Source organism: Amphibalanus amphitrite, unplaced genomic scaffold, assembly GCF_019059575.1.
Source record: "Amphibalanus amphitrite isolate SeventyFive unplaced genomic scaffold, NRLGWU_Aamphi_draft 000148F_arrow, whole genome shotgun sequence".
NCBI classification, from domain to species: Eukaryota; Metazoa; Arthropoda; class Thecostraca; order Balanomorpha; family Balanidae; genus Amphibalanus; species Amphibalanus amphitrite.
The window spans coordinates 432,076-444,096 of NW_024881643.1; the positions used below are offsets into that span (position 1 = coordinate 432,076).

General features: G+C 56.2%; 1 protein-coding gene across 2 annotated transcripts; it reads left to right on the forward strand.

Annotated features, from left to right (window-relative positions):
• Window positions 1-3,752: 3,752 nt before the first annotated feature.
• LOC122382834 lies at window positions 3,753-11,685 on the forward strand. 2 transcript variants are annotated; one of them, XM_043368679.1, is made up of 2 exons: window positions 3,753-3,937; window positions 9,912-11,685. In XM_043368679.1, the coding sequence occupies exon 2, from the start codon at window positions 9,922-9,924 to the stop codon at window positions 11,014-11,016; it is 1,095 nt and encodes a 364-aa protein (XP_043224614.1). In that variant the 5' UTR covers window positions 3,753-3,937; window positions 9,912-9,921; the 3' UTR covers window positions 11,017-11,685. The 2 variants fall into 2 exon arrangements, with proteins under 2 accessions (XP_043224614.1, XP_043224615.1); XM_043368680.1 differs by lacking the exon at window positions 3,753-3,937 and adding an exon at window positions 8,519-8,567.
• Window positions 11,686-12,021: the final 336 nt, after the last annotated feature.

The following is a 12,021-nucleotide window of genomic DNA, read 5'->3' on the forward strand; positions in this document are numbered from 1 at the left end:
AGGGATGTAGACTTATGTACTTACTACTAACACACACCAGGCCTTTGGATCGATATACTATTTATACTGCATGACTTGGCCACGGCGTAGTCCAGCTAATTCGTCACATGGCTTATCAGCTTAGGTGAAAGGGAAGCGAGGATCAGGTCAGGCACCAACATATTTAGCTTCTTCAGATTCGTGATATAATTGTGAACAGTTGAACGGTGAGGAAATCTCTGCACATAATCGCACATTTCTAAATATAGCACATCTCATTTGGGCAAAGCTCCGGCACGTGACTGCCCTAAAAGGAGATGAAGTTGCGACAGGGCGGGTCGGGTTTCCGGGCGGACGGGCGGACTCCGTTCGCGGGGTCGGACCCGCCGCCGCCGCAGTTGCTCGCCGATGACGCAACACCGCGCTGACCGCTGACGTGCAGCCACTCGGAGCCAAGGTCAGAGACATGCCCCGCCGGCCGTGCACCGATACGGACTGCGGAGTCACTGCCGGCACCCCGCGGTAGGGTACGAGACTAACGCGAGAGACAGAGAGCATTCAACACATCCACTACACTCGTATTGCCAGCGCGCCGGCCGCTCCGCCGCCGCCGCGCGTCCACAGACCACATTCCGCGGTGGCGGTGACACGGCCAGCATCGCTGACAACCGGTGGTGTCACGGCGTGTTGACACGGGACGTCCCGGCCGCCAGTGACGTAACCGCACCGCCGCGCATGTGATAACGGCGTGCCGCGGCAGCCGCCGGCCGAGCACGGCGCACTAGCGAGGCCAGACTCGGACGGTGTGGGCAGACGCTTAGTGTCTGGCGCACGTTGAATCGAGATGACGACGCGTGTGTCGTGGGCGGCGCATTCATGGCGTAGCTTGTAGATGACTCGATAATACGACGGAGTTTCGAGAAAGATAAGCTACTCAAATTCGTACCGAAGGCACCTACGTGTTACAACTTCACCGCAATATACGAGAAAGTATTCACTATTCATGGAACTGGCGAGATACTGTTGAATGTGTTGTGGTAGTGACCTCTTGGGATGTTTCCAGCAACGTGCTTCCAACACAGATTCCTCTGATTTCCCGAAACATAAATATTACATTAGACGCGACGGGTTTGCCACGTTGCCTGCTAAACTAACTTTATCAAGTGGATATGTTGCAATGGAATTCCTGGTAATATGATTTTTGTTGGATGCATGTTGGTTTCTGTGATCATGCCTTACACGTATGCCTATGCCAATACCCTTTCACCGAAATGCTCGTCAGCTAATAGTTTGCTGAAGCACTTGCACAGGCTATGTTGAGAAGCACGAATGTAAGCCGTTGATCACCAGTCCCAAGAAATTTCCCATTGCGAGCTTATCCAGTCACGGAACCGGTGTTACGTGAGCACAATCGCAGCTTGTAGGATTTCTTTTCCAGCCGCATGCGTCATTCGGCGGAGAACTTTTCGATCGCGGCGCGGCGCGCCAATTACGCCGAAGCCGGTCGAACCGGTGTGGTTATTCGGAGCTGCCGGCGGGGCCGTCCGCGGCGGGTTCGGCCGTGCAGTGGCGTGACAGCTGCCGCGGCGTGCGTCACAGTTACACGGTCCGCCGGCGCGCCGTGCACCGGCCGCCGTGCACCGCTCACTGTGCACGGCCGGCGCTCATCGCGGTGACCTTCAGCCACTTTGACCGGCGATATTTTTAGCCGCGCGGTCAGGAAGGACGCTCAAAAAATGTCGTCAGGGCCCGATGCTCATTGTGCGGCTTATCGTCTCGCTATTTATCTTCGACGACTGATGCGAGCCGATTGGAGTGAATCCTCGGCCTGGGAGAGCCCCCTCGCACGACTCACTAATCCGCGGTGCCCGTCTAGCGGCCGTGTGTGGGCGGACCGGTTTGCCGAGCGCGCGGCCAGCTCATGGCCCTCACTCGAACCGGCATGCTCCTTTCGGCGGCCGGTATGTCCAAGGAGCTTAGATGATATGGGCCCGGCCGTTTGTGCTCATCTATCGCGGTGACGGAGGTGAAGTCTTGGCTATGTCCACATGATGCAACTGCTTAGTTGCATCACTTTGCGACGGTTACCAAGCTGCCCTGTGTGCAATGTGCAGTGTGCACGAGGTATACGATAACATATCCACCGCCTTGGCCCGGCTCTGATCGGAATAGATCGTAAAATGCAGAAAAAATGATCTGGAAGCATATTTCTATGTGCATCAGCAGAATAAAGCTCGATTTTCAAACAGAGGTATCATTGTTATACAATAAATTAGAGGTATTTTGGCAGTGACTAACGAAAAGGCATTACCCAAATGGAGAGCAAATATCTTAAACTGGTCACCTAAAAACGTTTTCGCTGCAACACGGACACGAATTATGGCTCATCGATGTCAATCTGACAAGTGTCGTTTTTATTTTGCTTACCATCATTATTCATTGTTATAGCATTTAATCGCTATTTTGATTCAATCGTTGTAACACCCACAATGAAAGAATGAATTGCACCACATTACGTTTTGTTTATTTTGAATGGTTTGTATCCTCGCCCGGGGAAAAAACATCGAACGACGCAAACGCCTATTTATGTGCTTCATACAATTAGAAAAATAAAAAAAAACAACTTCCAATAAGGATTCAACATTCAATATACCATGAAATGAAATGTACGTTTTAAGCAAAATTCCTGTTTTACTCTTTAGACCTCATCTGCGCAATGGAACGCTCTTCATTACCACGCTTTCAGTTGCGGTGTGCAATAATTTTTCTGTATTCCTTACATTCATTCCTTATAAAATGAATAAGAGTAGCTGTGGCAATTGTCAATACAATAAATGTGCAGCTCACTATTCGATGATGATAATTAGACTGCAGCGCATAGCTCCACTACTTCAGCTGAAAATCGGCAGCATTTCAAGATGGTAGACTGTGCCGCAATACTCCCTTGCCTGCCGGCACAGTCGGCCAGACACAACCACCGTTCATATGCACAGCGGACGCGGTGCACGCACACCCATAGCTCTTCGATGGCTGGACAGTGGACAGTTTTCACGTTTAAATGAGATTATATGCAAGCAGTTTGTGTCCGATTGGTTGTGTTTAGTGTAAGGCTATACCATGTTTTTTTTTTGCAGACCTCAGTGAACTTTGAAATCCCGCTAATCACAATGTTGCCAAAAAACGGAATGTCACAACAGCAATTATAGCAGAAGGTAAAGCAATGTTTGGAAGCCTCAGTTCTGATAGTAATCATTATTTACTTTAACATGGCTTGCATAATATCTCAGACGTGATCTATACCGACGACAATCGGAAACTCGGCTGTAAATATTTTTCTGAATTAATTTCAGGAAGCTTGGTGACGTTCCTTGGTGAGTCACGCCCATTCCTACTATCAATTGGTGTGTCAGGGTTCCGCGGTGATTGCGGCACGGTTTCCGGTCAGCGATACACAGTGCCCGCTGACCCGGCCGCGTCACCAGTCCAGTGACGTGTCCCTACACCCAAACACACACTCTCGCAGTTACTCACACCCTTTCAGTTCCGGTGGACGGGGCCGGACAGCACCGTACTCCGGGCCGACCCGCGGCGGCCGGGATTTCGGGCCTTCACGGAACGCCAGGGTCAGGTGCGCAGTGGGTGACGTCACCGCGCCGGGCCGCGCCAGTCGCGCCGCTTCGCCAAAGACGGGTGACGTCAGCATGTGTTTGTGTGACGTCACCGCCGGAGCGGGCCTGCGCTGCGCGGTGGCGTCACCGCTGAGCCAATGTGCTCGACACGGCAGCGGGAGGCGGGCAGTTGGGTTCGGATCCTCGTGTGGTGCGGTCGGGTGCATTGGAGCTCTTACAGCCTGCCCTGACGAACCAGGACCAGGATTAGAAGCGAACTGCAGCGGAGAAGAAACGGGTTTTGATATCGAGTCTTTCTGGCAGCAGCCAATCTTTACCAGCTAATACAGGTGAGTTATGGAGATATTTCACGTATTTTGTACGAGTACATGTTTACAAGACTCGTACATGTTTACAAGACTTGTATGGTAGGAATGCTCATCTTATTTGCCTGTTAATCTTTATTTGTTTACGGACATGCATTATATATAATCAATGAGTATAGGTGCCAATATCTAAATATCTTACGTAAGTTTTTTTTTAAGATAAACATGTTTTTAACGTTGTTCGCAGTTCTCAATGGCTTTAAATCATTATTAATGCTGCAATGTAGGTACTTAATCCTCATCCTATCATACCAAACTTTTTTTGCCGTTTATTTTCATTTATAAGGTCTCAAGGAAATTTATAGGGTCTTTTTAGATAGGGTCTTAGGAAATCTCAAGAACATGTGACACACCAAAACAGCAATAATCTACTAAAGCAGTCCGCTAAAACTCCAGACTTCAGAGCCAGTTATCGAAGCCTTTACGGAATATACCTTCGTCACAATTACTGTCGTCTTAGATGATAATATGTCAGACATCACGATGTAATTATTTTAAGCTTAATGCGATGTCAATTGGGGGAGCGGTCGGTTTAAATCCCATTGCTTTTACCCAATCTGGAGTCATTGCGTTTTTCATTCAAAAGACGACGTGCGGTCTGTATCAGCACTCAGAAGCTTATCATCGAGCAGGTACCAAGTTAAACAAGCCTCGTGCACGGCTGATCTGATCTCAGTAATCTGCTGGTGCTGGCGTCATGGGCCGTTCTAATGACGCTCGCGCTGCCGCTCGAAGGCCGCGGACCCTGGCAACATCTGCAGCGGGGCCCGGCGCGCCCTGTGGTGTCGCGGCCGTCACCCGGGCCGGGCCCCCGGCCTGTGGCGTGCTGACGCAACTGTAGTGCAGCTGGACGGCGATGGCGCCTCTCAGCAGAGCGGCCGATCGCCACCGGCTGACCCCAGCTCGCCGCTTGTGCAACCGATTGACGTCAGAGCTCGGCGCCGCCGGCACCGGCAGCGGCACAAAGACGCCCGGCCGGTGACCGGCCCCGAGAGCCGGCCTGCCCGGCCCGGCCCGGCCCCGGCCCCGGCCCGACGCTGGCGCTGGCGCTGGCGCTGGAGCGGAGCGGAGCGCCGGGCCGGTCAGGTGCAGCTACAGACCACCTCATACAGCCCGCTGCCGGCCGCTCGCAGGGCGCTACCGATATAGTACGCCGGCCAGCTGCTCGACCTCGGTCGGAATGCCACCCCGCTGCAGTACTTTGGCGCCGACTTTCCTGCAGCCGGCTCGGCCAGGGACACTTCCTGTAGTGCTGCACTGCCAAGCCCTGACACAGTTCGCATTATTTCACCGGCGCTGCCAACCGCCGGGCTTCCGCCGAAGGTCGGAAAACAGCTCGCGCTGACGGCGGTGCCGGCTGTCGCTCCGCGGCAGGCAGGTCGACGGCTCGACACAGTGCCCGCTCGGAAACAGGTCAACAGTCTCGGCCGTGTCCCAGATGCCACCGTTACGCCGGCGAGCGGCATGACGGAATCCTTCCAGACTTTCCCCGACACGTAATGAAGCTGCCGCGTCATCCGCACAGTTTGGGTCACTATCGGCGGAAAATCGGGACGACCACGGTAATAGAATGATAATCGTTTTATAACCGATGTCCGCGGTTGGCGAGTCCTTGTATTGGGACTGGTTATGTTTCGCTGTGGTTTCGTAACTGAGGAGGAAGTAGATTCGCTCCTGCAGCTCAGTCGCCCAAAACTGGTCCTTGGCCTCTGCAAAAACCCGTTCGGACGAGTGAAAACTGACTGTGCTAAGTATAGCAGCCAGCCGGCACGTCTATTCTAACGGTGGCTCGGTGTGTCGTAATGCCTGCACGCTTCATTGTCCGAGTCTGCGTATATTTATGCCCGCGTGCGCGGCCGGCCGGCCGAGCGGACGGACCGAGGGCGGACGGTCGTGCCGGCCGAGCGGTTCACGTGGCCCAGATCGGACCGACCGGCTGTCGGTGTGACACTTCCGAACCGGCCCGGGCCGGCGGGGCTCGACGGCCGTGAAAGTCGTCACAGCGGCGACAGCTCGGCGCCCAACCAGGCCACAGTCGCGGCCGACGCGTCGAGTCCGACGCCGGGCGGGGCGGGGGTGTGTCGGTGCCGATCCGCCCGGGCGGGGCCAGGCTGACTCAGACCCCTGGCAGTCGACCGGCCGGTTGTATCATCTGGCTGGAGAGCAGCCGAGTCGGCCCACACGGACCCGGTGGGCAAACAAACAGATGTGTCAGCGCGCCGGGCCGACCATGTTAGTCGGCGAGGGGCCACCCGAACATAGTTGGGGAGGGAGGGGACAGCCACCACCGCCCCCGCACGGGCCCCGGGCCATATGAGACCGCGCGCTGGAGCGATGATGCAATGCCCAACTCATGGCCGCCAACTCTGACTCACTGATTGCCAGCTTCCGACTCGGCTGAGTCACGCCGGCGGCTGGCTGATACGGCCGCAGGGCGCCTCCCTCCCTCCCCAAGTCGCGCCGCAGGCGATCCCTTCCGCGTCCCGCGCTGGTGCACGGTGCACCACGTACCCGGGTGCACCGTCTGCACCGTCTGCAAACCGACCGGCCGTGCTGATTACGTAAGCCGGTGACGCCAGTGGCGCGGGCCGGCCCGGCACCGGCGCGGGGCCCCGCGGTCACCGCGTCCTTACCAAACAGGGCCGCTGGCGGCGCGCCGTTACGTCAGGGCCTTGGGCCGCGGCGGCGACGAGCACGGAGCCGTTTGGCCCGCCGCGCTGACGTCCGAGGGGCTCAGCTAACCGCAATCGGACTGCGCGCTGTGCTCTCTCGCCGATCTGGGAGCGGCCGGATCGGCACTCCTCGCTCCGGGATTAGCGCCCGAGCATTCCCAACTACATACCATCTCGGTGTTATCTACTGAGAATAAGACAACGGACGACTCATTGTCTTCTGAAAACTTGTGTGTAAGACGTATCGGTGTCAATATGAGCCCGCTTGTGGTAGGACTCCAGGGGCCTCCAAGGACGCTCCAGTGTATCACGCGCTGTGACCGTGCTCTGAGCAGTCCTTTACATAATCTACGTCCGACGCCCTCTTCGCGTGGTGACGCAATGGGCGCGCCGCTCCGTCGGTGTTTCTCGTGTGCACGTGATCGTCGGCCGGGACACGTGCTGTCCGCTCACGTGTCGTGGCCGTACCGGTGGCCGACGCCCACCGGCCACCGACGGGCCCGCAATGGGAAGTTCAGTTCCGGCCACCGACGCCGAGCCGGTGAAAGCGAGGCCGACCTTTGCAGAAGTTAGTCGAGAGCCGGTGTGACATTTCGGTCCTGTCGGATGCCCGGGACTCCGCAGGACGGCTCGGAACCGTGATATTTTGGGGGCGGCTGCTCCGATGTGCTCCCTGGAATCCGCGATGGCAGAATGGTGGCGAAAGTGGCCAGATCCCAGGTGCTAATACATTTTGAATGAATGCACGCTGCTCACAGAACTGAGCTTATACGAGTATAACGGTGTGGCGGGCTGACTGGTGGCCAGGATCGGCCCGTAGCCAGGTGTTGGGGCACCTGCTATGATAGGAGCTGATTAACAAAGAAGGCCTAAAACCATTGCCATACTCCACGGGTCTTACGCCCACGGACGCGGCGGCTTGATAGATGGTATAAACACCTAACGGGACGCTTGGAAAGGTCATCTCGGCGCTTAACATTCCAACTCGAAAACACTGCGATCGAGTTGAGCAACCGCCAGTGCAGTACTGTAAACGTGAATTCTAGAAAGTGACCGAGTGGTGCGAGCCTTGGAGCTGCACGAAACATTGATTTTTTCCTAGTGGCGGAGTGAATAGGTACGTACGTTGTTTAGGCCGCTCCGCTGCCATTCTTTGGCGCGGCTATTCTTCCGCATCTTGCTGGCGGTGCGCGGCAGCCCAGAGGGAGCGATCAATTATCGACGCAGTTGCACGGTGTCACATGATGCAACCGCCCCCGCTGCGGGAAGACCGCGGGCAGGCGGCCAGCCAGGCCGCCGCCGACGCCCGCGACCACATGTCACGTGACCCTCGCGAACCATCGCCGCCGTCGCGCGAGTCATCGCGACCTGCGGCGGACGGTAGTTGCGTCAGCGGCGGTGCGGGGGCGTCGGCGGTGCGGGGCTGAGAGGACTCCCGTGCTGCTCAGTGCTCCGGATCCGCCCGACCGCTGAACGAGCTCCCGGCCGACCACCGGCCTGTCCGGAGGACTTCCCGCCACATCGACACGCGGGTACACGGCGTTAGTCGTCGAACCGGCTTCCTACGCCTCCTGTATTCGACTTGATACAGGTGACGCCAGCACAACGATATTAAAAATTCCCCATTTTCTACGCACAAGCTTGCGCAGAGCGCTCAGCGTGCACCTCGTAAACGGCCTGCGCAATCGGAACTGTAGACTTCCCCGTGATAAACGGGTTATGCAGCACTCGCTGTCGGCTGTCGCCTGCAAAACTTGATCGTAAACTGGGATGCAGAAATAGCCGGCTCCCGACTCATTGTGTCACGTTTCATTTTCTATTTTTCTGACGAAGCGCGCTGGCTTAGTAAGAGTGGTTTCTGGCTAGGCTGCATCGGGAAGCGGCAGCGATGAATCATTGCCGGTTACATCGCTGTTGGAATAGTGAATCACTAGGGTTACCCGCGTGCTCCGCAACGCGAAGGGGGGATTTTTTGACCCGTGGGTATTGGGTTGGTCTGTGTCGATTTGGTTGGTAGATATCCATTTCGTTCGATTGTTTTTTGACGGCCAAGCATTTTGTAAGAAAACAAAAAGATACATCGCATCGAGGTGCCCGTATCGTATTATCATGCGTTCTACTTTAGAATGATTCGAAAACTGGCGTGAAGTCTTTTGAGGGCCATCGATGAATTTCGCTAAAAATGACAATGTAATGCTTTGGAACATTTACATTTTTAAGAATACTGTTGATCATCATGCAAAAATGAAGGCTGAGCCTTGGACAGAATTGAATGCTATTTCCAACAGTGCCATTTTTTATTGCCAGAGATATCAGATCATTGAGCAAAACCCGTGTGATTAATAAAGTGGCACATCATCGACAAAAACCATTTTCTCCAGCGATTTATACCACCTTGTCGTCGATCAATTAGCTATTCACAATTTTCCCATGAGAGGCGGTACGTTTCTCTTGTCAACAGGCGTTGTTTCAACTCGCTCCGTTTAACGGTCACCTAAAAATAAAATTAATTCCAAAATTCCTCAAAAACCGCAATTTTCCAAATAAAAGTGCCCTCTCCGGTGCACGTGGCGCGTGCTATCCTCTGAATTGCACACCATTCAATAGCCCGTTCAATTCTGTACACGATGCTGTTTTCCCCGTGCCGATCGGGCCCACGGTTACCGAGATATTGCACGGGGATCGGACCCGTGTCGGGCAAATTTAGCCATTTTCGCCCGATTTCGCACGCCGATTTATACATGTAAAGTCTATGACGCGAATTTGCACTTTTTTGGCACGCGCCACGCGCTCCCTATCGACCCGATCGAGCCCAGACCCCTCAAAGGCACGTCGCGCATCCTTGATCTATGAGTTGTGCAAATTTCACCGGGCTAGGTGCAACGGTCTGGCCTGTAGTCCACGCAAAGCACGACCAAGTCGGGACCTCGGTAACGGACAGACGCACCCTCCTCAAATAGTAATATAGATGCTTACATACGGCCGGTCATAATTAAACAATGGCTCGCAGAACCTGCACTTGAAAGGCCAAATGGCAATGCCATCGCTGGCTATCTTGCCAAAACGCTACGGTGTTTTACCTTGGCCCTATTTTCCTCCAGAAGTGTCACCATCCTTTCCTCATTGCAGCGATTAGCGATAACCCACGCCAGCACTCGATTTTAGTCGTGGCCTCCAGCTACAATGTAGTATGACTCACCTGGTATGACACAGCATGACACAACGTGCCATGATCACGCAACTGACACCTTTGTCTTTCTTTGCAGAATTCCGTCCATGATGGTGACCGAGGGCATCTTCGGCACAGTCCAGTACGGGGACATGAAGGTGCGGTACGCCCCCGCGCCCCAGGTCAACGGGTACTACTACCAGCCGCCGAGCGGCCAGGAGAGCAAGGAGCGCCTTCCGGTGCCGCCACTAGAGGCGCTGCAGACCCCGGCGCCGCAGGAGGCCAACGGCGGACCTCGCAAGCAGCGTGAATTCACCAAGGACACGCGCAAGGATGACAGCTACTGGGACCGCCGGCGGCGCAACAACGAGGCAGCCAAGCGGAGCCGCGAGAAGCGCCGCTTCAACGACATGATCCTGGAGACGCGTGTGGCGGAGCTCACCCGCGACAACTACCTGCTGCGCGCCCAGCTCAACACCATCCGCGACAAGTTCGGCATCATCGGCGAGAACCACATCAACCAGGAGGAGGTGCTGGCGCAGATGCCCACCATGGACCGCATCCTGGGCTTCAGCAAGCGGCCCAAGTCGCTGGCGCCGGCCAGCCTGCTGCGGCTGAGCAGCGCTACGGCTGCGACTCAGGCCCCGCTGCTGGCTGCCGCCCACCAGTTCCGGCCGGTGACGCCGCCGTCGGCGCCGGCCGCGCCCGCCGGCCACGAGCCCAACCCGTTCGTCTACCGGCAGCAGTCGCTGCGCGAGCCGCGCGCCGAGCCGGCCGTGCCGGAGCAGTGGCGGCCGCGCTCCGCCGACTCGGCGCGCCTGACGCCCGACTTCACGGCCGCCGTCAACCTGACCAAGGCGGCGGCCGAGCCGGCGGCCGAGCGGGCCGGCTCTCCCGAGCAGCGGCTGCCGCTGAAGCTGCGCCACAAGCCGCGCCTGGGCGCCGTCGCCGTCGTCAAGGAGGAGCCGCACGACTCGGCCTCTTCTGGGGACGAGCGCGACTCGGGCCTCTCGGACCGGTCCGACGGCGCCGCCTCGCCGGCCGCCAAGCGGAGGCGCTCCGAGGAGCCGCCCGCCCAGAGCGCGCCGCAGATCCGCAGCCAGCTGGAGCGGCTCTCCATGGAGGTGGCCACGCTGCGCTCGCTGCTGGGACAGAACGGCGAGGCCGCCGCCGCCGGCGCCCCCACCACCACTGCCGTCTAAACTCGGCCAGAGAAGAGCTCGGCCGGTGGTAGCCACTATTCTTACCGATGTGATGTGTAAACTCGCTTTGCTGGGATGCGTCAACAGCGCCTCAATGATCCATACTAGGCTCGGGCGGGTCAAGTGGCAAGGTGTCCCACGTACAACTCCCGCCGGGGACTGCGCTCCAGCACTGGCCGTGACGGTTCGTCACTCGACGGTCCGTCACTTCCCCCTGTTAATGAGCTGCCAAACGGGCTGTCACGCGCTGTCAGCCCTCCTGCTGGCGGGCCGCGGGCCGCTGATCAGTGCTGCCCGCTCGCTATGTGCTCTGTTGCTGCTGGTTGTGTGCTGGTCGGTGCTACCGCTGCCTCTCGGGCGGTGGCAGTGGCCAGCGAGAGGCCCCACTCTCAACGGAGGGGTGCTGGGCCTGTGTGAGCTCGAATGTGCTGCTGTTACTGTTATATTGGAAGAAGTTCAAATGTTCTTTCATGTATGATATTGCATGGAGGTGTATTTCTGCGATCATATCAAAATTGATGTTATATTTTGCTATGTTATGAGATGTCTTGCAGTTGGCTGTTACGTTTGCTCTTGTGAACCTATGTAACAATATCAAGCTGTGTTGGTGTTTTGTACTAAGTGTTATAAGAGAAGAATTTGCGAAAAATATATGCTGTGAGACATTCAGATGATTGTTTACCGGTGAGCACAGACATCGGTGATTGGCACTGCACGAGACGTCGGTGGTTGTGAGAGGTCATGTGTGACCTTGAGACCTCAATGAGCACTAACGTGGATAAACACTTCAATGACGTCAATGACGTCAATGAATACTTTCAAGCGTTGATGAGTACCATGAGACGTGATAAACACAATGAGACATTGGCGGGTTCTTATCAGTGGCGCAGCCAGGATTTCGTTTCGGGGGGGTCATCGCTTCCAAAGCGGGCCCCCTATTGTGCGGGCCCCCACCCATTTTTCAGAATCTCTCCATATTTCATACGCATTCTGCTGGGCGGGCCC